The sequence below is a fragment of the Gadus morhua genome, chromosome 13, assembly GCF_902167405.1.
Source record: "Gadus morhua chromosome 13, gadMor3.0, whole genome shotgun sequence".
In the NCBI taxonomy this organism is placed as follows: domain Eukaryota; kingdom Metazoa; phylum Chordata; class Actinopteri; order Gadiformes; family Gadidae; genus Gadus; species Gadus morhua.
Window position 1 is genome coordinate 16,222,464 of NC_044060.1, and position 27,166 is coordinate 16,249,629.

General features: G+C 45.5%; 1 protein-coding gene across 2 annotated transcripts in view; it reads right to left on the reverse strand.

Annotated features, from left to right (window-relative positions):
* The window catches only part of foxj3 (forkhead box J3), a 74,701-nt gene that overhangs the window by 28,716 nt on the left and 18,819 nt on the right, over window positions 1–27,166 (reverse strand). For both annotated transcript variants that reach the window (XM_030374081.1, XM_030374080.1), the window contains exon 2: window positions 21,569–22,104. In XM_030374081.1, the coding sequence (XP_030229941.1) occupies window positions 21,569–21,889 (321 nt within the window). In that variant the 5' untranslated portion in view covers window positions 21,890–22,104. The remainder of the gene's footprint in view (window positions 1–21,568; window positions 22,105–27,166) is intronic.

Consider the following 27,166-nt stretch of genomic DNA (forward strand, 5'->3'; position numbering starts at 1 on the left):
GTCACGACAATTCATTCTCTCTCTCTCTCTCTCTCTCCCTCTATTAATGGGGGGCCCTTGATGGCAGGAGAGGTGAAGCGCAGCAAACCAAGAGCCGTTTCAACAATGATGAGTGCGGCAGCTGGCAGCAGGGTGAGGATGAGGAGAAACACAGCAGACATCAGACAGTGACTTTCGGCTGGATGCGAGGGAGAGCGCCGTTCTCCCGTGCGCACCCTGCCTGTAAACGGGAGCCACCAACGCTATGACATGTTGACGACATAAAACTCCCACTAATTACGGTTAAACATGTCAGCGTTGTGTGTGAGCGTGTGAATGCGCGCGCGTGCGTGTGTGTGTGCGCGTGTGCGTGTGTGTGAGTGTGTTACACAGTACAGTGAGTGCGCCAGGGAGTTGGATGCGGAGTCTATAGATGGAAGTCAGGAGTGCAAGCGAAAGGGGGTCGGTGGGTGTAAACAGCAGTACAGCAAAGTGAGTCAGACAGAGCTCACTGCAGGGGTCCTGGCAAAGTGCTGCCCAGCATCTACCTGCTACCCCCACAGAGCACTCCTAATCCAGCCTCAGCACAAGCTCTGTGTGTTTGTGCGAGTGTGTGTGTGTGTGTGTGTGTGCACCCTTGTGTATGCATGTATAGACCTGTGCGTGTGCTCCGATCATGTGTAGGAGGAGCAACCTACGCATGCGAGCGGACACACACTCTGCAAAGGTAGGGGTCTGCTAACGAACGCCGATGATTTAAACCACCGGGACAGCGGTGGAGGCGTTAACAGCTCTTCTCCCTCTGCCGGCTCCCTGTGCCTCAACAGAAGGAGCACCCGGGGGCGGAGGGGGGAAGGAGGTCGGACTGACCTCGACGTGCGCCGTGTCAAACGTTCAGAGTGAGCCGAAGGGACAGGCCACGTCAGGGCAGCGCTCCTCACAGCTGGGGTCAGAGGAAGGGATGGGGGGGGCGGCGTGGGGGGACAAGACAGGGCCACTTGATGCATCGCAGCACACACACACACAAACACGCACGCACACACGGGCACGCACGGGCACGCACACAGAGAAACAAGCACAGGTTGACACACAGGAGGGAGTGGTTAAAAAGGATCAAACCAAGACACCTTGTTCATTAATCAATGCCTCCTCCAACCCAGACTTATCACCTCATTCCACCTCTTACCATTGCAATGCCTTACTAAAAATTAGACGCACCGAGCAGACAATCACACACACACACAACCACACATTGGTACTGAGAATTGTCATGAGTCACTCGAGTCACTCGAGGTAAGAGACCAGGAAGGAAGTCTTTCTACCAACACCATACTGCGAAAAGAAACACCTTTTATGTCTAAAACCTCTGCTGTGAGAGGGGAATTAGCAGAGTCAGGGAGTCAGCAGGTTGCTCAAAAGCAGCTAATGAGACGCTAAAGGCGAGGTATGATGAGCTACGGTGGAGCAACGTTCACCAGCGTTGGGGCCGGGGTTAGGTCGTCTTTAGGACGGGTTGACAAGGGGTCGTGGTTCAGAGCTCGCTGTCAAAGCCCCCACTTTAAACTGCCATTTTGCCATATTCACATATTTTTCTAAAGAAAAGGGCATGAGAATTCAGTGCAAATTTACAAAATAAGGTAAATTGAATTTCTTTCTACACTTCTACATTAATGTGCTGATTTTGTTCGGTCCCTATTATGTTCCTTTTCTAATTTAAATTTTATGTTAAGATGCCCATGTGATGGATAAATGTCATTAATGCATCTTAACTATAATCTACCAAAAATAAGGACAAATTTGACAAACGTCCTTACATCGCATGGCGTGACCTCAATCCTGACGTGCAGTAAAACTATGAATGGACGAAGATGAAAATTATCTGAACTGGTATTCCGAGATGCTGGTCTCTAAAGTGGAAGCAGCTCAGTGGGCGGACTGCAGGAGAAGGAGAACAGCGGGAGGCTGAGAACACAGGACCAGTGAGAATCTGAGATGACAAGCCAAGGTGCAGTTGGCAGGGCCACACACACACACACACACACACACACACACACACACACACACACACACACACACACACACACACACACACACACACACACACACACACACACACACACACACACACACACACACACACCAGCAAGAGCGGAAGTGGCGATAGCACAGGTAGATGGCTCTGTTTTTGGAGCATGATTATTTAAAAACGAGACCCTCATGACATGTCCGCCAACACACGCAGTACACCTCAGCCTCGAGGGAGATTTGCACACAGCCCATGGAATGTATCACCCCGCCAGTCTGGCTGGAGTGGGAGTGGGAAGGTGTGTGGGATGCCACTGCAGTAACTCTCCAAGGCACCACTTTTAACATTTACAAGCTGTCAAGAGACACACACACACCAACCCAAAACGTATGCACACATAAACAAAAAGTGTGAGTTTGACTTTGTCCGGCGGCAATCAGCCAGGCTTTAATTTCTGGTAGCGGCGCAGAGAGAAGCGACCCCCCTCTGAGTGCCACGCAAACAAGACTCCTTTGATTGATGGTGTAAAAAAATTATAACTGTGGAATAAGCAACTAGGCATTTTTCGCAGGCGCATTGGGCCTTACACTTTCTGCTTCATGCCCAAACCCAAGCTCCCTCTACACACACCTTCACACCTACAGCTATAGGAAACACTCTGGATGCTGCTTCCATATTGGACTATTTATTCGATTGTCTTGATAGCCTAAGAGCCCTTGAGAATGCTTGTCGCTATTACAGTAGAAAACCTTTTCTACGAAAAGAAAACCGGACCCAAGTCACAGTATCTATTGAGCAACGCATTGATTCGTTGACCCCTTCCCAGTAACACAACCTCGACCACAGATTCTCTGCCAAACGGATTGGCGGACACGTCCCAAACACACCTCTCAGCAAAATTCTGGTCTGTGTATATGATCTTCCATGAGCCTTCGAAGTAAATCAATCTAACTTTTACTGCAGTCATTTTGCTTAGGTATTGCATCCTTCAATAAAAAAAATAATAATAAAATTAGATACATAGAGGTTGATGAGCTCAAATCTAGGTGAACCGGTAATTTCCCTTTCTTTTTCTTTATAGTTGTTTTGCCCAATAATATTGCTGGAGACAGGAATCTGTAAGTTAATAATTGGCAAACATGCACTTGGCCAACAGTAGAAATCTATCAAAAAAAGTGTTTGTAAAGGTGGCTGGTTTCAAATCAACCAAAAAAAAATTGGACTGGCCACTGTAGGAACACACTTTTGGTCTGAAAGCTTCATCCTATTGCACTTACAAGTTTTCTGCAGTAAAATATCTGCACTATATACCATATAAAACAAAACAGGAAACAAGGCCCAACACCATCCCTCACCACTTCTTGTATCCGACCAAGGCTATGTGCAGGCTCCCTACATAAGTTCTGCTATGACGTAGAACTGCTGGATCCGAGATTAAATCTTGTAGGACTCAGACAATAGACTGAGCCATCACAAAACCCTTATAGTTCTCCAGTGGTATATATATGAAGGTTATGAATGAAGCACCAAGGATGTTCCCTTTTCAGCAGGCGCCAGCTTGGTTAAGGCCCGAAAACTCCAATAGAAATGTCCTGAACTCAATCTGCCTCAGACGCACACAGACCACACACCCCTTTTCCCTACCTGCTTTGTTGTTCTAAGGTCAAACTCAAAATGGTTCGGCACAAACTCTAGAGAGGCAAACATTCTAGTAGGGAGCTTTTCCCCTCTAGGATCACTCAAGGTTGCACCAGCTTGAATGCTGGGTTTTCAATTCGAGCATTCCCTTTACGTATCAGGAGTTGACTGCTGATGATTTGTAAAGCTGCTTTTGGAGGAGAAAAAAAAAAAGGAAAAAAATGGATTCACTTAACGCATCGCTAAATGACAGTTCAACAGGACGACAGAAGATCTGAACTGCTCGTAGCGAGACTCTTTTAATCATATTCCTTCAAAAGAGATCCCTCTCTTCCACTGTATGCCTCTCTCTCTCCCCCCACCCCACTCTTTCTTTCACTCTAGCGGAGCAAACTACAGCGTACGTGCATACAGTCAAAGGGCTTTCCACAACCTTACACTCTGCTGCATGCCCCAACCCAACCTCTAAGAAGACACCCTTTCACACGTGCTGCGGCACAACAAGACAACGCAGCCATGAGAAACACCTTCGATGCTGCTACCACACCTGACAAATTACTTGAAAGTCATAATAGTATAAAAGCACAGAAGATGGCTTGTCGTAATTACAGCAGAAGACTTTTTCAACAAAGGAAAACAGGGCAAGAGTCATTTAGAGCAATGCATACACCCGTTATTGACTGGATACATTGACCCCTTTCCAGTAGCACAACCTTCATCTCCACCACATGGCACAACAGATTCTCTGCCAGACCACAGAAACAGCGATACACTTTAACTACAACGGACCAAACCTCACGCATCCAGTTAAGATGCCGAGAAACCTTACGCCCACGCTCCACTGGGAAACTATAATGATTTTCAACTTGACTTCATTTTTCTTCAAAGGCCTCCTTCAGCATCTACGGAGAAAAGTGTTGGCATGGTAGGTTTGCAACCTCTCAGTGTCTGCTCTTTACAAACTTATGTAGTCTTAATAAAACGTGTACGCTCCCGTCGGTGGCAGCAAACTGCATGCCAAGGTGAAATCGGTAGGATGCATTAAACAACTCTATTACCACGAGCGAGGCTAACTCAAGCTCTGTGCGACAGTCATGTGGATGGCCACGGCTGAAAAATCATTGTGATGGCCACCTTCTGCTAACTATACCCAGGTCATCCTGTGGAGCACATTGAGGTATCACAGTAATTAAAACTCAATAGCCACTTCTGCAAAAGCAGATGACACCATCGGGAAATTGTTTAGCCCCTCGACAGTGAGCTTTTTGGCAAAATGAAACACATTTTTCACTGGTAGGTCAGGGTTTTTATAATGAAGGCAATTCATGCATAAAGAAATTGGACTGCTCAGCAATTACAGGTGTGTCTGCGTGTGCGCGTGTGTGTGGTTATACACACGTTTGTGTACAACAGAGATAATAATCTAAATCTGTGCTGCTGTAAATATGGCCAGGAAGAAATAAAACAACTCCCCTCTTGTGTTTAAAATTAAAATACTGCATCGTTCTTTTTAGTTCATGAAAAAATCTGACATCAACTAGTAGGGCTGTTCAGTATGACGATATTCACCGGGGAACGGGAGAAAATGGTCGATCAATACATATTTCCCTCTTTCGTTCCTATCGCTATTTATACTTGACGGCAGTATTGTCATTGGGACCCTGCTTTACGTTCCCTACAATCGCTCAACGAACACTAGAACAAACATGGAGGAGCATGACACAGATGAACGTTGTCCCAACAGTCCGAGAAAGATCAAGAGTCAAAAGATGTGGTCTACATGCGAGGGAACCGATGAGAGGGCTTGTTCTGGAGAGCCGTTGATTTTGACAATTGCGTCCGAGAGAGGTTTGGTTTCTCAGTATAACACTACGGTGTGTGTGGGTGTGTGGGGCTCCGTCTGAGCAGCCGTTTATATCGATGTCCGTGTCTGAGTAAGGGTTAAGCTCAGTATAACCCCAAGTTGTGTGGCGCATATCATATACAACATTGAACTCAACACAACGATGGTGCTGTAAAAGTGTCACAAAGTTGCCATGGGTCATAACACACCCCCCTCATCCTAGAACCCTCAGCCATAAACACTTTAAAAAAATCAAATTTTGTGTTTGAGTTACAGCTGAAACAGTGGGTTCACTTTCGCTTCAATAACGGACCAATGGACGAGCAGAGTTACTCCGCATACTTATTTCGTTTATTGGCTGCAGTACTGGAGAATTATAAAAACAGATTGATTTGCTTTTCTTTTTACTTTTTCATATTTTACGTTCATATACGTTTATTTTGTTTATTGGCTGCACTAATGGGTATTTCTTAACTTCAAACAGAGGGTCGTTTACTTTAATAAACTGCACTTTAATTTGTTATGTTGGTTTAATATCCTCATTAGATTTTTTCTCAGTTTTGCACAACGTCATGAGGCATGTGGTTATTTTGTGAAGACTTTTTTCCCCATAGAATTGACAGACAACGTAGCACATCATGATACATATCACTATCGTGGTATGAAATTTTCCCATATTGCGTTCGATTATGTCCGTATTGCACAGACCAATCAACTAGGGCTGGGCGATATGACGATATCATACCATGGACGATATGAAAGTGTCTACCGGGAGAGATTTGGCCGTATCGTTTATACCGAGAGAAAAAAAAAAAAAAAAAAAAAAAAAAATTATATTGCACTGCACTGACTGAAGCAAGGCAGGTGAGAGACTCACCTGTTAACTTGAAAAAAAAATCTCATTTGTATTGAAGAAACAGTTCTATTTTTACCACCAGCTATTTGCACAGCACATAACTTTATTTTATAAGTGTATAATTAGTATTTAAAATATTTGTGTGATGCTGTGATTTTTATTTTATATTACACTGCACTGACTGACAGCCAGGCAGGTGTGAAGCACACCTTTAAAAAAAAAAATTTGTATTGAAAAAACAGTTCAATGTTTACAAGATGTTTGCACTATATGACACTGCAGTTAATGACAGATTGTTCACTACTTACTCCTTTGTAAGCATGGAAATTCAAGTTCAAAATAAAAGAAAAAAACTGATCAAATGTGAAGTATGGTTATTTTAAGCCATTTATTATTTTAATTTACTTCAAAAATACCATATTGTGATATATATCCATATCGTGATATAAAATTACTCATATCGTGATATAAGATTTTGTCCATATCGCCCAGCCCTACTATCAACTAGTATGACCAAAATGAAGAGCTTAAGACAACGTTCACCACAATGAAAACTATTTCTATGAACTGTTTAACTCAGGCTATATCTTTCAGGGAACCCAGACGCATGCCAACATAAAATTAAACAAGAAAGAGGATTTGAGAATATTTCATTTTAGACAAACAGAATTGATCCAGACTGAGCAGAAATTAGCAGTCAAGCAGGGTCAAATTAGTACTTTCATTGAGGAAATGTGTTCGTAACCGTTTAAAACGTTGGCCACAGTCTGTGTGGATCTGAAACTAACCCAGATTCAGTCTTGGTTTCTGAAAGCTACTATAGCTTTATATTAGAATAACCCTGTACCAGTTTTCTTCCCATAGGAAAGTACCAAAAATTCAAAATTATACAATTGATGTCGAAGATGCATTGATTGGATGTGAAGTCAAGGGGAGCATCCTCAAATGAACCCAAAAGTAAACAAAACACTTTGAAGGCCTGGTACCAGGTCCCCATATGAAGCCATAAAATATATCACAAAAACATTGGTGGCCACATCGCCACCAAATCCCTCCCCAGCTAAACCACGGGCTGTGGGCCAGATCCTCCACAGAGCCTACCAAGTAAAGCAGTCCTACTTTTTCTGAGAAGTAATTTTGCCGAGGGTAATCCAAGGATATTGCATCCTATAGAACTCAGACAATAGACTGAGCCAACACAAACCCTTCTCCAGTGGAATATAAGAAGGTTATGAATGAAGCACCAAGGATGTTCCCTTTTCAGCAGGCGCCAGCTTGGTTAGGGACCAAAAACTCCAATAGAAATGTCCTGAACTCAATCTGCCTCAGACGCACGCAGACCACACCCATTTTCTCTACCTGCTTTGTTGTTCTGAGGTCAAACTCAAAATGGTTCGGCAGAAACTCCAGAGAAGCAAACGTTCTAGGGAGCTTTTCTCCCCTCTAGGTTCACTCAAGGTTGCAGCCCCTAGCTTGAATGCTAGGTTTCAAATTCGAGCATTCCCTTTACGAATCAGGAGGTGGCTGCCGCAGATTTGTAAAGCTGCTCGGGGAGGAGGATAAAAAAAATACTGATTCACTTAACGCATCACTAAATGACAGTTCAACAGGACGACAAAAGATCTGAACTTCTCGTAGCGAGCCGCTTTTAATCATAGTCCTTCAAAGAGATCCCTCTTTTCTGCCTCTTCCACTGTGTGCGTGCATCTCTCTCTCTCTCTCTCTCTCTCTCTCTCTCTCTCTCTCTCAGCGACGAACGAGCACACAGTCAAAGGGCTTTACACAGCGTCTGGTGATGCTCCACTACTGCACTGAGCAGCAGCAGCAGCACAACCCAGGGGGCTACACCCTGCAGAAACACTACTATTATTTCTCCCATTACCCGAGCCATGCCAGTGATGGGCACAGCTCTATTAAGTGGATTATTATCCACCAACATCCAACATCTCTGACCTTCTACAGCCTTGTCAATGCAAACGGCATCAGAGTGGAGAAGAAATTACGTACGTGGACGGAAACAGGTAGGACAGAGTGAAAAGAAACACCACTTCGGTCAATAGAATATGGTAAATAATGCACATTAAATCAAGACATGCAGAGATTCAAATGGTAACACGGGTTGAAAATGTGAACTGTCCAATGTCCCCCTTACTCGTCTCACACACGTCTTTACCATGGGCCTGAATGCAAGTTCCGTGAGTTAAGTCAGTCCTGTGATAAAAAATAGAAACAACTGACTGTTTTAAACGGGGAGGAAAAAACACAGTACACCATGCTTGAGACAAACTGTAAAACTACTCTAGACGAACATTATCTGCAGAGAAATCTTTCACAACAACTCCACAAATTGCGTCGGGCTCTCTTGAGTGATGAAGGCGTGCTTCTTTCTCCTGTGCTGTGAGGAGCTCTCCCTCTCTCCTGCTCTCCCACGACCCCACCACCGTCCCTCCCTGCAGAGGCAGTGCAAGGCCATGAAAGATTGGAGGCAAAGCGACGTCCTCTGGTTTATCCTCCCTGAAAGCCTTCGCATGCTCTCAGTTCCACATGAGGGATCTGATGAAAGCTGTTTGTCAGTGTGCCACTTAATTATCAGCCAGGAGAGGGGCCGTCCGATGCCGTTCTCCGACAGCGGTCCTCAGCAGCAGACTACACTGCCCCACTCACAATGGGGATCCTACTGAAGCTGCCAACAATGACAAGATAGCGTCACCACACTATTTAGGAGGTAGACGAATAAAACACAATGTATTTTATTCTCCCATCTCCCTACATATATTTTGTCCCTTGTCTGACCTTTCATTTCTAAACTAAATGTGCATTTATTGTTTAGTATTGATCAAATAAAATCAACCAGAATAGACCATAAATGCATAAGACGGCAGAGAAACAAGATTTGAAAAAATCTGCTGATGGTTTGCATGAGATTTGATCTCCCTCAGTCATTTAGTATTTCTTGTTCCAGGTGATCACTTTGACCTTCAAAAAGTCATATTATGTCAAGCCAAGTTTTGCATTACGGCTACGAGATTTGAAGATATTCTGTAGAAAAGAAAGGAACATTGTCATCCTCATTCAGTGTTAATTTGACCAGGAAACCGAATCATAAAACAAAACAAAGGCAAGGTCATCAATCGTCACCAGTAATCAGTGTAAACGTTTCTTTGGGTCATTCTGACATCAAGAAAACACATAAAAAAAGACACTAAATACTGATGGGAGAAAATCTATCAATTTCTACGGACAAATATTCATCACTCAATGGCCTGGTTCAAAAGACTTAACAGATGCATTTACTTGGCTGATATTGATTAAATATGTTCACAAAGGAATGCAAAACCACATTGTAATCCCCATTTTACTACTGTTTATAAATAAACCCATTTTATTTCTCTCTTTTGTTTGCAAGATGCGGCTGCCCTCTCTAAGGGAATCAGAGAGCAACAGCCCAGCAGTCCATTAGCCAAGTTAATGCAGAGCTGCCAGATCCACTGACCCATAAATAATGCATCGCAGTGGTCAGGAGAGGCCAGCCACTTCCATGCACCCCTCCATCCCGTTACATGGCCACATTAATAGACTAATTCAGAGGCAATTAACTGGTGGGGAAAGGCTGTGGCCTTGCAGCCGCTGAAGAGCTCACAGCAGGGCTAGGATAACGCACACACACACAAAGAAGCTATTTGTACGAACAAAGAATCTGGCCTTCCGACACTGACCGCAGTTAGGGGGAAAAAGGGAAATGTATGAATATCACTCACATCAGTTATTATGATTATTCATTGAAACACTGTACGGTAGCCTTGGGCAAGACATTTAAATCAACCCCTACCCTCCCCCCTGCATTATGGCGTGCCAATAAAACACGAGCGGTGATGTCATCTTGAGCACCTTGCCGACAGAACCAGTGTAAGCATGGGCAGCAGAGGACAAAGTCCGAAACGCTTACGCCGCCGTTCACTCCCAAATGTAATTCCAACCTGTTTTCCTTTCAGCATCAGCGGCTAATGCAACTTTTGAGTCAATAAATGAGCTACCGGAGAGAAAAAAATAGACGGAAAAAAAGAAAAACATGTATTTTTCCTCCTGAGAGGTGACGTTGACAAATTAGCAATTACAGGAGGAATATTCCGGTGTCACATTGGGAGTCGGAGGTGACCTGCGATTACCCCCCACAGAGAGGCGAGCGTGTCGATGCGAGAGGCAGAGAGAGAGAGCGAGCGCCCGGGAAAAAAGGCCTGCCCCCGCCACCAATACCACCAACCCTGTCCCCCACCCACTCTCTCCTCCCCCTCTCTGACATGTCATCCATCACTGGTTCTGCTCCACTGCCACAGCTGTGTCACTGAGCCCAACCCCCTCCGCCCCCTCACAGACTGCTGACCCCACTGAGGACGCGCCAGCAGGACCGATCAAATATCTCCCCGAGTAGCGAGGTGGCCCGCCTTGCTATACCGATGGGTCCATAGGGGACTAAAATAAAGCACCTTGGCGATGCACATCGCCTGCCCAGCCACCCAGACCCACCCCCCCCCCCCCCCACACACACACACACACACACGACCACAGCCACATATATAAATAGTTCAATCCACGAAAATAATCATGCCCGCCTCTAACCAGCGCAGATTGAGTGCATTCATTACGGGAGACGGACACTAGTGTTAGCCAATAGCAAAGCAGCAAAACTAAATGTTGGAAGATGATTTAAAACAAAAAGGCAAGGTGACACCCTGTCCACCAGGTGTGTCCCTATCAATATTACCGTGGTTATTAGCTTTGGATATCCTATGCGCACGGGAAAGTCTTCAGGACCAGGTCTTCCACTGGTCTTTCTATATGATGGGAATGAGTAACAGTCTGGGTATCTGGGCTTAAGCAGCGCTGTGAGTTGCTGTAACCCAGCCCTCTAAAGAGGGCTTATCCTGGTCAGGCCTACGGACCTCTATCGCAAAACCAGGGCTCTCAGGTTGCTGTTGACTTTCTATAAGAGGGTTCTAGCCACTGCTAATTAGTCCTGCAGCCCTCAGCTTCACATGGAGCTCATGAGGTCACCTCGTTTATAGAGGTATCAATTAAACACTGAACCAGATGGACGAAAAAAAAAATCGAAATGTCCGTTGGGCTCAAACTGTGGTCAAGATTGCCCTTTGATTTTTGTGACCACATGTTGTAATGAAATCATACAGGCAGCAGGGACATCGGTAGCAGTACGCAGTATACAACATATCGGCTTGATCTGTGTTAAAGGCGGATTCCAGTGCTCTATTAATAGCATGCAGAATTTATCATGGTTCAGTGTTAACACCCACCCCCCCCCCCCTGCCAACCTGCCCATCTACCCCCGTGCACATGCACATCTTCTCCTCAACCAGCCCGCTTTCCCAATGCCAGAAATGTTGCAACTATACAATGCTATGTTTAGACCATTCCCTTGAACCACATTCCATGAGGTTTTTTTGGGTGCTATTAAAATGTGTCACCCTAGAAGGTGTTCAGAATTTGGTGTCACCGGATGAATTATAGCGCGGGAACGTATCCCTCACTGTCGAAAGGCCCTGAATCAGCCTTGAACTGACATGAAAACAAACAGCTGCTGAATATGTCTCTCTCTCTCTCTCTCTTTCAGCAGTCTCTCGCTCTTTCTCGACTATCTCTGCAACTGTTTAGTGACACTCCCTGCCATGTAGGGGCACTTAAAGTTGTAGTATGGACCGATAGTTCAGCATTAAGTAGAAGAGAAAAGCGAAGAAAAATCGAAATGGTTACTGCAGTGCACAACATTTTTATACAATATGGTCTTGCCCTTGCCAATCCATGGGCCCCCAGTGTTTGCCCCATATCTTAGTGAAGGTGGTCAAGGAGCGGCGGGGGGGGGGGGGGGGGGGGGGGGGGTTGTCTCCGTTTCAATTCCATTCATAAAGCTTTATGGTACGACCATTGTTGTGGACAGCATTACCGATGCATTACTTATCTTAATTATTTATACCTGATGGAAGTATGTTCTCTTTCCCTACGAGAGTTTTCTACTTTGTTAATGAATAATAATTAACTTATATTGATAAAAAAAAAAATATATATATTAATATTTCTTTTTTTTATGTATATATGTATATATTTTTTTATACATTGGTAGTCAAGGCGGGGTCCTATTGTTAAGGCGGCCGCCTCAACCATACAGTGCTGGGGGAAACACTGGGCCCCCTTTGTATAAACAATGCTTATTCAAGCAACAAATCTTTTTTCAGCAAATTCACCAATTTAACGTATCCTCATTAAATCTACATGTATGTGCTTTTGTGCACAGTAGTTCATATTAACATGTTAACTTTAAGAAAATCCCCAAACCCCATATTTTAAATAAAATGTCACCACAATGGAAAAGGAAATAGACATTCTATGCAAATGTACTACAGACATACAAACATGTATTAATGCATTATTAACGTGCAAAAGGAAGGGTGTAAAAGGAAGACTAGTCTTGATTTAATAAATTAACTAAGTAATTTGCATGTGCTATGCACTGCAGATTTTGCAGAAGTACAATTTTTCCACAGACAATTTGGTTAGGAAGTGGGCAGCCTTGGCTCTATTGACATGCACAAATGAAACAAGGGCCCACAGTTAGACTGAGTTCTATCTTTCCTCTGATGTATCGCTTTTCCGCTCTTATCTAATTCCCTCCAATTGCAGTTTCTATATTCAATAGCTGAGCCACTCAGGCTGGACTGTCACACTGCACTTTAATCTCTGGACCTGACAATGTGAAATGTTCAGAGTTTAATCCCCTACTACACACCTGCAGTGTGAATAGCTTTTCATATGTACAGTACCACAACACTCCTTTAATTTGTCCCGAGGTGTGACTTACTTGGCTAATGAAGAACTCTGATTATGGCTATGGTATTTCACCACAGCATATTAAGTATATAATACCATCCATTGGCAGTAAATTACTTCTGAGTTTCATTGAAACTGTTCAGTGTTGAAGTAAGGGCTAGGAAGGGTATTCAGGCTGTCCACATTGATGGTAATTTTACCCCCTAAAATACCTGAAAACCTGCGAATGATTTTTCAAGGTAAATACAATCATCTTTTTCATTAAACAAATTCCTCCCAGTTCATAACCTACACTGATGTGATTTCCACCCTCAATCATCTTCACTTTAGGTCCCAGACCTTGAGACTATGCAAGCGGAAAACATTTGCTGATTGTAATGCTTCGAGTCATTATTAAAGTTCCAATAAAATTATATCTTGAGACATGTCAATGTTTCATACAGTCGGTACAGTCAATAATACGTCTGTCTGCTTATAGTATGCAAAAAAAGTGTGTGGGGAGACTCGACCTGTGTATTGTGAACTGTGAACCTGTGAACCTCTGAATTATGAGTCAATTCAACCCAGTGTTTTCCTACATGCATTCAGCAGTGGCACAGTTGGATTACTAACGCAAATGCAATACGCCATGCAAAAAAAGATACGTCTTGTATTTTCCAATTTAATTTCAGAAACGCTTCAATTGGTTAAGAACACATTTTATTTGAAAACGCTTCCACAAGTGTGTAAAAGACGTCGGTGGATCCGCTCTCTGTCCGAGTCCAACTGGGTAACCTCAGAGCTTCAGCGTAAACCGGGTCACACACAGGACACACAAACACACACACAGGAAACACACACAGGACCCGTCACCGAGCCCCGCCTTGCGGCCCTTTCGCTCACCGGTAGTGTTACATAAAAGCAAAAAAGCCAGTCTGGACATTGTGCAAAGTTTCAAATATATCACACCGCCTCACTAATGCTGTTCAAGAGCATGCGTTGTGTGAGTGGGCGAGAAAAGAGTATTTGGGTTCACATTAATGTCAAAAGAATGTCGCTGCCGCACATAGGCCTGCCACTTCTCTCTGGACTCGCCGGAGTCAGCTCTCCTCTTCGCTTTGCAGACCGTGTGTGCAACGACTAGCCGCTCTCGCAAAAAATGTATTCTGTGCCAAGCCTCCCCCACCCCCCACCACCACCACCACCACCTTTCCTCCTCTCCTTCCCCATCCCCCGCCCACTCGGAGGGGCAGGAGTGTGAGCGGCGGGGCGCCGGTGGGCGGAGGCGAAGGTGAGGCTGGTGGGCGGCAGGCCAGGCAGCAGCATCCTGACACGGGGACCCGCCTCACAGCGGGGAGCGCGCCGGCTGCCGAGTGAATCACCGCTCCTCCTCCTCCTCCCACCATCTGACACGCCGCGGAGCCACGGCCCACCACACATACCACTGCTGCTGCTGCCGCCTATACCACTAATAAGCAACCCAGAGAGGGAGAGATGGTGGGAGGGAGACCGAGGGGTGGAGAGAGGGCGAAAGACCTGGGATGGGAAAGAGAGAGACCTTGAGAGGGAGCGAGCGAGACCAAGAGAGAGACCAAGGGAGGGAGAAAGTGAGACCTAGAGATGGAGGGAGAGACCAGGGGAGGGAGAGACCAAGGGAGGGAGAGACCAAGGGAGGGAGAGTGAGACCTAGAGATGGAGGGAGAGACCAAGGGAGGGAGAGTGAGACCTAGAGATGGAGGGAGAGACCAAGGGAGGGAGAGTGAGACCTAGAGATGGAGGGAGAGACCAAGGGAGGGAGAGTAAGAGCTAGAGATGGAGGGAGAGACCAAGGGAGGGAGAGACCAAGGGAGGGAGAGTGAGACCTAGAGATGGAGGGAGAGACCAAGGGAGGGAGAGTAAGACCTAGAGATGGAGGGAGAGACCAAGGGAGGGAGAGACCAAGGGAGGGAGAGTGAGACCTAGAGATGGAGGGAGAGACCAAGGGAGGGAGAGACCAAGGGAGGGAGAGACCAAGGGAGGGAGAGTGAGACCTAGAGATGGAGGGAGAGACCAAGGGAGGGAGAGTGAGACCTAGAGATGGAGGGAGAGACCAAGGGAGGGAGAGTAAGACCTAGAGATGGAGGGAGAGACCAAGGGAGGGAGAGTGAGACCTAGAGATGGAGGGAGAGACCAAGGGAGGGAGAGACCAAGGGAGGGAGAGTGAGACCTAGAGATGGAGGGAGAGACCAAGGGAGGGAGAGTGAGACCTAGAGATGGAGGGAGAGACCAAGGGAGGGAGAGTGAGACCTAGAGATGGAGGGAGAGACCAAGGGAGGGAGAGTAAGACCTAGAGATGGAGGGAGAGACCAAGGGAGGGAGAGACCAAGGGAGGGAGAGACCAAGGAAGGGAGAGACCAAGGAAGGAAGAGACCAAGGGAGGGAGAGAGACCTAGAGAGAGAGCGCGAGACCTAGAGAGAGAGCGAGAGAGACATAGAGATGGGAAAGAGAGCGATAGACCTAGAGAGCAAGACAGAGACCGACAGAAAGAGTGAGCGAGAGAGGGAGGGACATAGAGGGGTAGAGAGGTAGAATACTAAAATGTGTGGTTTGGTTTTGCACTGAACTTTAAAGCAACATGATCAAATGTGTGTAAAAAAAAAAAAAAGATCATATCTCGGAACCAGGATGTAACATGGGGGAGGGGATAAGGCAGTGTGGCTTTCTAAATATGTATCAGAGCTGCTGAATAATTCAATATCAGCTAAGCGTTTAAAATTTAAATGCTTGCTTTACAGCATAATGATGATCCATGCTGCAGCAGCAGATGGAGGTATCAGCCAGACTAGAGTCTGAAGCAATTTTACACTTTTACATCCCAAGCGCTGCAAACCTAACGCTTAAGGTGGGTGAGATAGGGCAGGGGATGGGGTGCGGCAGGCTGGGGCTCACACCTGACCGATGGCATTTAAATAGCTAACAGGAACAAGGATTTTCAGAGTGTGAGCGAAGTCACCACAGAGAAGCCAGAAACATTATCTCCAGAGCAAATAATGTCCTGGAGGACCAACAGCTTCCCCCCCTCCGCCGCTTCCCTCCTCGAGAAAGAGAAAACGGCTCCAGGCTTCTATTATTAAGCCTCCAATCCAATAGGAGCCCCAACCTTTGATCTGTTTAGGGTTCTGTATATTTGCATTTTATAATGAGATCAAAGCGGGGAGGTCCGGCAGGCTCTAGCAAAAGAGGCAGCTCTGTGCGCCCCAACTCCTCACAGCCGGACGGTTTGCACACCAAAGCTATGTTTCTCCATCACCGTGAATGGGCAGGCGCTGCGGACCGCGGTGTGAATGTACAGGGAGATGCAGTGCATTCTTGGTTGGTTGGTTAAGATAATGAACAGCATCTACCGCTGTTCATCTTATTATTCGCAGGGAGGTGTGCAAAAAGAAACCCGAAGCCAACCACACCGGGGCCCCAGCAATTTTGCGCAATGGAGAAAAACATTTCAGGCATTTTTTCACTGGTTTGGAATTGCCCTGCATTTTCTTTGGCAACCTTCACCAGCTAGCAATCTGAGAGCAGGGAGATACACTCTGCCTGAAGTCAGCTACCCGTCCAGAATGGAGATATGCGTGTGTGCATATCTACACGAGACTGCGTGAACGTGTGTGTCTGTGTGTGTGTGTTACACATGTCTTGCAGCTTTAGAAGAGGACTAACAAACAGAGGGAAAGAAAATAACAAATGTGGGTTGAATAGCATTCTAGCCATGTTGGTCATCTGCCAAAATCAGGTGTTTTCACACTGAGATTATGAGATTTCACTTTGATTTGATGTAGGATTATGAACTTTGACATGGATCAGGTAATCCTCATTACATACAATACAAACATTTATGCATAATACCCACAAAGTCTTTATACAGAGCTGTCGCCCCTGTATATTACACACAGCTTTGGAGGAAATCTTGAAGGATTTACAGTGGATTCGATAGCTTGTCGGCCAGACCTGGGTCGCTCTCCCCAGACAGGTATCAGACGAATCTTTTCGGCCACAGAAGGACACATCATAACTCGGAGGAAAGAAAGGGACTTGGTCATTTGCCTTTTAGTCTACCCACAAAAAAAAAAAATTACCTGGGGGAAGCCTGCAAGTCTTGTAATGACATTGGCCAACATGGATTAGATTGGGCGGAACAAATCTCACCCAAGTTCCACGATGTTATAACATCTTGGGGAGGACTGCGCCAGTCACCAGAAAGTGTGAGGGGCGAACGTACAGAGTAACATCTGGGTTTCTGTCACCAACAATGGGAAGACGATGCAATCGTTTCGACCATCAGTACTCTTCTTGATCTAAATGGACAGCCATATCCTGTGTGTTGTGGTTCCCCAAGGTCGTTTCTAATGGTTACCATTAACCAATTTCATGTGACGCGCGTCTACAGATCCCGCCCCCAGCAATGGGATTGTGGAAAATACATTTGAGGCAAACGAAAATAAAATGTCCCTTTCACCCAGATTTAAGCTGGTCTTCCATAAGGCTTCAGATGCTCGTCTAAAGTCTGATTTGTGAGAGTAGAGGGAGACAGACTCTGAAAGCAGAAAGAACCAAGAAGGTTTTTTGCACATGAAGCAGCAAGGAACCATGAACTGCGGATTAAGGAGGCATTTGCGTTTACAGGTAGTTTGCGATTAACGAGAAGACGGATCTTCCAAAAGAGCCAATGCAACAGAGTTCAACAGAGGAACCAAGATTGACTTTATGTTATATAAGCGTACGCAGGTCCACAACAATGAGCCGAGATGTTTGTAAGAGAGCTCCATCTAATTGCTTTCTGGTAGACGGCCTCTCTCTCTCTCTCTCTCTCTAGGGCGACGTTCATATTTTTTGACCTTGATAAATTATCTGTCCTTATTGACAGCACTTATTGATAGTTCTTAAAAGCGTAGGCTAATGGAGTTCTATTGAGATGATTAAATGAGTTGCCGGCACCCGGATTAGCCCGCTCTCATCTCTGCGGCGCAGCCCTGCATTATCATACAGAACAGACGCGTGCGTGCGCAGAGTCCTAAACTCCTGCATACGACATCTCCAGGGAAACAGAGGAGTGATGACTGCATTCGACCTACATTCACCCCCATCCAGGCACGCTCGCTTCCAAACGACACACACACACACACACACACACACACACACACACACACACACACACACACACACACACACACACACACACACACACACACACACACACACACACACACACACACACACACACACACACACACACACGGTATTGTTCATTGCATGGGAGTCGTAATGCAGCAAGGAAATTACTTCAGCATTCTTTACACTAAATAATAGCACTGAGTCAATTAGCTCCTGTGGCTTTCCCTGTCGCACACTTCCTTGACAGATAGACAACCCACAGCTGTGAGATTCCCCAATGACCTCCTAAGGGCCAAGAGAGAAACTTGTTGCAACTACAAGCATTAGGGTTCGAGCCTTCACCCAGGTTCTTTTAGGCAGGCTTGGGTTTTAATATCTTCCCGATGTCAGTCCTGGAAGAGTAAAAAGGGGCACACAGAAGACATTAAGCTATTGGAAGTCAGTCAAAAGACCCTGCATCAGAGGGAGGGCGGGGGGGGAAGTTTAGTGGGGTTTGAAACCAATTCAAAAGACCCTATGTAAATAACATGCACACAGACACTGAACACAAAACCGCACGTCAGCAAAAAATAGAAGAAAAACTGTAACAGCATAGTGCTAAAGACCATATCTCCAAACCACATTTTAGTGTTTCCTGGACCAAAGAACGTAGAGAGTAGGCATACGATAAATTGTATTGTAGTTATTCAAACATATTCCCTCTGAAATTCACTGCACCGTTCACTCTATACTTTACCAAAAAAGAAGGGCAACACAGTCACAGCAGCATGAAACACTATTTACTGAATATTTTAAGAATACAGATACTGTCAAACAAATGTCAGGAGCCTTCTATTGGGCAGTTATTGGCCCCTTACTGACTAAAGCACTTAGGTCTGTAGCTCAGAAACACTACTGAATGGTAGCAGAACTTTCGAGGATGTGTCAACTGCTGAGGCGGTAAGAGTTTGTCCATTTCCTAAAACACATTTTTAATATTTCAGGGAGATCATATTCAAAGAAGAGCCTCAACCAGAGTTTGCTATTGTTTTTTTTATGAAGGGCTGTTTCCCTTGTGTGACACACAACTGGACATTTCTTAAAGGGGATACGCACGTTCACGCAACCGCGGAAATTTTGAAACCTTAGAACTGAGACTTTTCTAAACTTTGCTGACACTGCATTGGGCCAAGACCTACAGGATTTGTTTTACTCTCGACAGGCTGATACTGAGATTTGGAGAGCCATGACGCAGACACCCACGTTCGCTTCCTGATGGATCTCATTAGTCACAAAGTGCCCTTCCCCGAGTCGTCACGCCCCTATCATGTGGCCCTTTTACGAAAGAAAAACAATCATCATTCTTGACTTTAACTGCTTGATTCAACAAGGATCACCAATGATCTTGTCTTTCTCTTCGTCATTGTCTTCCTCCATAGTATTTTGTGCAACTAAGCAACCAACTGCGCACAGATTGGGATATCTGCTTGCTGTCTACAACGGCACATGGATGTACAGTGTAAGTAACTGGTCACCTGATACCTGTTTCTAGGTGTATAGTAGTGTGGGCCGAGAGGATTTCTGGAACAGTGCTCAAACGCTTGCCTGGAAGGAAATCATTTTTGTTTAAATGAGCTGTTTAAAAAAAAAAAAAATGTAATAATGTGGAAGTAGCCTGTAAATGCCTAAAGAAAATGGCTAGTATTCTACACTAAGCAGCCAAGTACTTCAGTAACACACTGCTCTTGGCCATTGAAGATAGTGTAGCTCAACCTTGTACCTGTCCCGTGGCCTATGCAAAACACATTTACAGGGCTCAAGGTCCTTGTGAATATGAAAATTGCTATTGTATATCCATATGGGCATTAATGAATCAACTGATCAAAAAACAGGTGAATTTGACAAGGGAGGACAACAGGTAAAAAAAAGAAAAATATGTAGTAAAGAAAAAACTGTTTCCTTCCAGTGGACCCTACATAAAAAAAAAAAAAGTATGCCCTCTCATCTCGCCGCCTTAGCGTCACACATGCACGTGCTAGACCTCGCCGCCGCAGGAAATGGGATGCATACATCTTGTCTGACTGCAATAGAAGAGGCGCCTAAGATTCTATTCCCAATAAGCGGCGACTGATTGGAAAACTCATTCTAATATCAATTTCCATCTGAGCCCTTTAAAAGGCAATCAGCAAAGCTTCATCCCAGTATATCACAGACTCCTTGAGATGATGACACAGCACTGGCTCTGCTCACCTCCATAATAGTCCTCCTATTGAGGCATGTGCAATGAATAAAACCAGACCCCAACAGGCTATTCACTGCGAGTCCCTCGCAGAAAGGAGCACCTCTTATTTTGAATATGGTCTTGCATTTTGCTATTCATACCGTTCTGTGGGGGCTATAACATTTGTCATTCCCAGATGTAATGCAGCACTTGGCATAGCGACACTTGGTTTAGTATGGTGCATGTAAACGCAAAAACAACCCTAAGCCTGACAGAAACAATGTTGATACCAGCCTACTGCAATAACTCATTTCCATACCCGCGGAAAATACATTTCACAGTGACATGAAGGACCAATGGGTTCCGATCCAATCAACCACTTTCCCAAGACTTTGCAAACTGACAATCTTCTAGAATTATGTCTCCTAAAAGGTTGATATCCTCAATGAAACAAAATAAAAAATAAAAACATATGTTAACAATATTTTCGGTTGTTTTTGACCAAAAGTATATTAAAAACAGTTACTTGACAATTTAGCAGCTTCGGTCAGCAGAATCCATTGTCTTGACCAAAACATCTTGGTTAAGCAACGGCACATACATGTGAGGAGGGTACTGCACATGCTCAGTGATACATTTCTTTCCCCTGCCTGGCTGTTGCTTATCACAGGTACAAGACCCGATTCACACTGGATTAGCGGTCATGTTTCAATCTGCATTTTGACCAAAGTTAGGAAGTTCCACATAAAATGCAGGAAAGCACTTTTCGCCATAGGCGGGACAGCAAGAAAACTTTGTTCCTTCAGAGATTAAGATAATAAGAACAATAAAAGACATGCTCTGACCTTGTCCTTCTCAAAGCAGTCTGTTGCATGTTTCTGACTTTTCTTTGGTTCCTATATATTTCGTACGACTTTTTGGTATTCCATCCCTTGTATTGGGCACGATATACCGTAATGTAACCATCCAGATACCCCATACCAGTCAATCATCAATCAAACAGCCTATGACCACGAGTATCTCAAAAACGAAATCCGCCAACATATTTTATTCTTGCTCACCTTCCAGCCGCTGCCCGCCTCTCTGTAGTAGGGGAAGTTGTCACAGATCCACTGGTAGATCTCGCTCAGCGTCATCTTCTTCTTTGGCGAGCTGTTGATGGCGAAGGTGATGAGGCTGGCGTAGCTGTACGGCGGCTTGCCGTCCTTGTGCTGCTGCACCTCCTCCTGGTCGAGGGTGGTGTTGGGGTCCAGCATGGCACTCTTCTTGCCCATGCCTGGCCCGTGGGCGTTCTGGGCATCTGCCTTGCGGATTGCCGCCTGCATGGTCAGCTGAGGCAGCCAATCCATGGAGGTCAGGCTACTCTCCAGCTCCGACGTCATGGTGACGGCAGGCTGGCCCGGGAAAAAGGGGCTGGGGTGGGTGGAGGTCGAGGTGGGAAAAGGTGGGAAGTTGTTGTGGGAGGTGGTGGTGGTGGCGGTGGCAGTGGCGGTGGTTGAGCTGTTGCTCGGTCACTTGCAGACCAGGTCACTGGGGGGCTGAAATCAGGGCTGCCCTCAGGTCAGGACATGGGCTCAGCAGTCTTCTACAGGTCAGCCTTATGTGGAAGAAGAAGAGAGAGATGGCCAGTTTAGTCGGTTACAAAATAAATACTTAAATACTTATGAGTAATACTTATAACACTGATAAGAAAGAGCATTACATGGCATGGCCATGTGATGTAAATGTAACTGTTATTAAGGAGGGACCGTTGTTTTGATGCATGTCTGAACAGTATGCTCAGCAACAGCTTCTCAGTGTCTCTCTACGCAGCACGGGTCTATTTTCTTTTTCCTGTGCGGGAGAAATCAAGCGACGCCCCCCCTTCCACACTTTCTGCTCACAAAGCTGACTCATAGCTGGAACTTCATCTGAACAGAGAGCGAGAGCAGAGAGCACCAGAGAAAGAGAGGGACCAGGAGAGTCAATGCAAGGGAATTGTTTTCACAACTGCCAGCCAAATGGGGGAATGGCTCTGGAGGAATTCCGACTCTCTTGTGGGTAGTAAAGCCCCCTTTCCCCCCACCCCCAGCCCGGCGCCCTCCCTTTGCTCTCCCTTCCCCGTCTCCCCTCGCCCTTTCTCCGCCCAGATGGAGCCTTTGCCTTAAAACAATCCAAGCACAGCGCGGCCCAGCCGGCCACCCCGTCCTTCCTCCTCCTCCTGTCCTGCCACACGTATGCCGTCTCTGTGAAGGCCACAATCCCCGACCCCCACCACCCCCTGTGTGTCTGTCTCTCCCGGTCCTCCCTATATGAACTGCCTCCACCTCCCTAAAATAGAGCGGCAGAGGAGGGGGGGGCCTTTGGTTATAAACAGAGGTGCACGCAGCGCGGGCCGTCCACGCAGACAGAGCCCTCTCTCCCGCCGCCCCCGGACAGGAATGACGCTGCAATATGCTGTGCCTCTTTTAGCCGTTGCAGTATTTTGGTCCATAGCGTGGATGTATGCATGGGTGATAATAAGGGCAGATGAACTGAATGGATGTTTTTGGACATTTGCAATCTTGCCGTATTCATGGAAGTCATCTCAAAAAATTTAACTACCGTATATATTATTTAATGTTGAAATAATTTAACAAACCTAACCCTAGTTTATTTTGCTCTATATATATTTGCATTCATATATTTGAAAGGATATTGATGTAAATGTGTAGTGAATTGGAATATGCTCCAGGTCCCCCTATGACCTATGACCTAGAATAATACAGCAGGCTAATGGACACATTAAATTGAATATAATTGCCCTATTTTTCTTTGCACGCTAATCATCATGTGTGTGGCACCAATGCGTTTAGCTCATGTTTTTGGTGTGAAAAAAAAACAACTGGCTGTGCATTTGCAGCAAGGCCGCTCTGGTCGAGGAATGTATTTAAATGAGTCCAACTACATCGGTAGCTGACCATCACAAGTCAGACTGTTCCATTGATCTCTCACAGTGGGTGAAGGCTACCCCAGGGCTAATTCAACATCCAGACTGTGCAAGCAGTGGGAGCCTCCTGGCCAGAGCCAGACCATTAAAGCATATTTTCAAACATATAAAACGTAGAATATGAGGGTGACAAAACCAAATACGGTGCGAGGTACATTCAATTGGGCTGTGAGAGAAGCCATGTTCACGTTCTTGTCCTTCCTTTTACATTCATTTCCCTGCCTCCTGAGACAAGGTGGATGTAATGTGTCGTTTTTTTTGTTTTTTTTAATGTAGGTGTTTTGGTTTTACATGGGTTTCTTTTTTCAATGCCATTTGTTCAAGTTGTGACTGGCTGGCTATAAAAGGAAAAAGAAAAAAAAGACTACTCAGTCACCCATGCAAATATCGTGTTGTTCCGATGTGGGTGGGTGAAGTGAAAAGCCTGCCCTGCAGCCAATAAAAATCCAACTATAACAAATACAAGAGTTCTGATTGGCTGACTAGCGGGATGGATGATTGACAACCGCCAGGAGTTTCAGCAAATCATATTGGAGATCTCCTTATCTCCAAGAAGACAAACAAACAATGAGGAAGATACATCGGCCCTGTTAACAGCCCAACATGGCAACAAAGACCATAACTGCTTCAGGACCTTATCTTCAGATTTGATTTAGTATTGGTGGAAGTCCAATTGGTGGAAACTATCCCAGGAGTCTTTTCAATGGACATCATTGCTACTGAAAACAAATACAAATGACACAAGCAGCAAACAAATGTCTGAGGTGCGGTGGAAGGCAGCTAGAGACAGAAGTTGAAACCTAGAAATCAAATCAACGTAGCCCCAGGTCTGTTTATGTGTCAGAACCACCATTTTATAAACGTACAAAATATAAAATAAGTCCCTACCTAAATACCAGTTTTATGGCGTCATTTTCAGTTGCTTGTTTTTTTGCCATTCCTAATTTTGCACAACCAATCATAACTGCTTCCTATTACCAGACACACAAGTCAGACTCTTGTCCCTGTGCATTTATACATTTAAACCCATCAAAACACTAAGATTTGATGGGTTTGAAGGTTACAAGGAATTAGTGTAACTGTTTTCACAGCGATGCGATGCTGCTCTACAAACAATCATCCCCAAGTTAAAAAAAATGCAACCATTTGGGGTTCAACAAAATAAGAAATAGACTATTAGCCGATCAAAACAATCTTTGACCATGGAAATCAGCATCATGTGCGTGTGTGTGAGTGTGAGAGAGTTGGGGTGGGGTCCTTTTTGCCGCTAGTAAGAGGTGAGCCGCCGGTAGCATGTTGATGGCAGGCACACCCCTGGCACTACGCAGGCAAACGCCCTTTGACCCCAATGCTAATGATCCAGATGGTTCCGTAATCTGTGGGGCCGCTTCACTGTCTTAATTGAAGAACCTTGAGCTGTGGCAAGGATGATGAAGCACGGCGCGCACACACAGTGTGTGTGTGTGTGTGTGTGTGTGTGTGTGTGTGTGTGTGTGTGTGTGTGTGTGTGTGTGTGTGTGTGTGTGTGTGTGTGTGTGTGTGTGTGTGTGTGTGTGTGTGTGTGTGTGAGAGACACACACAAAGGGGAGATCCAGAGCGAAAGCAGGCCCAAGCCTGCTGCTGTGTCAAGGAACACCGTCTGGGCACATTCACCAGCAGCTCTGGGGGGGTTAGGGTGGGCTGGAAGTAGACAGTAGGGGGATGAGTGGGGTGAGCAGTGCCGAGAAAGAGAAGGAGAGTTTGAAGAGTGGTGGCGGTGGTGGTGGTGGAGGAGGGGGATACAGAAGGCCCAGTAGAACCAGGGCTGGTGCTTGAAGGACCAAATAAAGGGGGAGTGGGAGAGAAGGCGGTTTGCATGATGGGGTAGAAGAGGGTCAGGGAGTTCAGGCCCATCATGGTTATGAGCAAGAGAGAGCAGACACTGCAATCCCACACATGGGACCGCTTTTTCAACCAGCTTGGCTCCAGAGGCTGATGGGTGGGGGGCTGGCGTGTGTATGTGTACGTGTATATGTGTCTATGTGTGTGTTTGAGGCATGGTCGCAAAATATATATGTATAAAGTATATACTAAAATGGTTCTCCTACCAACTTTAATTTGTTCTTGAGAAAGGAGCATCGAGGGAGAGCGCAAAGCGTCCATATTTGGAACGAGAGGAACGCTGTTCCCCAAAAGGGAATTAAATTGTAGCCTTACATCTGAAGGAGAAATTAAAAGCATCCACGTCTTAATTTGCCAAGTTCTTGACGGAGCTCATCAATGTTTTATTTCCGAAAGAGCCCTGACAGCAACTGTTTGATTGCATTTTGTGTCTTGCCTGCCAAGTCTGGAGTTGCCCAGTCATATTGACGGCTACGTCATTAACTTTGTGCCAAGCCCTCTTCCTATTAGAGAAGACGAAAATGTAGCAACAGACAGTGGCGCAACGGCCGGGGATCACTCAAGAAAATGTAGTCACAATGAATGATGTCAACTGAACCGGGATAGGGAAGTACACAGACTTGAATGTTAGGGATTGCTCCATAAAATACATAAATGGAAAGAAATACAGCACCGCTCCGCATTTCCACAATTGCAAAATCATTAGCTTGAACTTTGAATGCACTGGAAACTATTTATTCCTTAAGATGATCAAGATATTATATACAAAAATGCCGTCCGACAAAAACAACACCTCAGGTGCTCCAATACTTCCAACCAGTTTAAGAGATTAAAAACAATTTTATGGAGACAAAGATACAATCTAAAACAAACGAACACCCAAATATCATGCGTCTAAACGAGTCTATTTTAAACTCCTCTCACACCTAGACGCCTCCCATCCAGTAACAAGGGGATCTCCATAAGGACTACCGCCGTCTCCTCTCTCAGAGAATGGCCGCACTACAGCCCCGCTCTCTGTTGCTAACACAAGACTGTTGATAGGTACCAGAGCAGCGCTCTCCTGCACTTATCTGCAATTTCCGCAATTAATCCCCTTTTTACTGCAGTCATGCATCTGTCACGCTGAGCGCTCCTGCAGTGCATGTCACAGCGAAGACATTAAGGCCCTCCAAGTAGTGCTGCCCGCACTGAGCACCGAAAAAATAGATTATAATTATTATTATTATTGTGTTGCAAACAATGTCGAGACAAGATTAACATGGTGGACTCTACGAACACGTCTTATTTTTCATTTACCTCACATAATGGTTAAGTGCCGGGAGTTTAGTGGCTGTATGTGCGTATGTACACAGAGATCGAGAGGAACAAAAGAAAGAGGCTTTCTATGACAAGAATCTTCCTGTAGTGTGATGGTAACTTGGCAAAGGAGAGGGGATTCGCCGAGCGAGCTCCCTCTGCTACGCCTGAAGTTCTGGCACTCGCACTCACAACAACAACAGTGATGTAACCTGGTAACAAGCCTTTTGGCATCTTTGCTCTCGACCCGGCCCGGCCCATACCTTCCATATCAACAGCATTATTTCAAGAGGGGGGAGAAGAGCGTGTTTTCCTAGGGATGGTTTGAGTGCGTGTGCGCGTGTACCGTGGCTCACCTGTACTACCGTTAAAAAATGATGTCTTGCTTTTTCCAAGCCTCGAGGCACGGGGCTTAAGGAGCTATTTTAGCAGACTGACAATCGCAAATAGCAACAAGGCAGGGACTGTTGCGGCTGGCTATCAGAGGCAGCACTGTCGCTGTGCCAGTGGA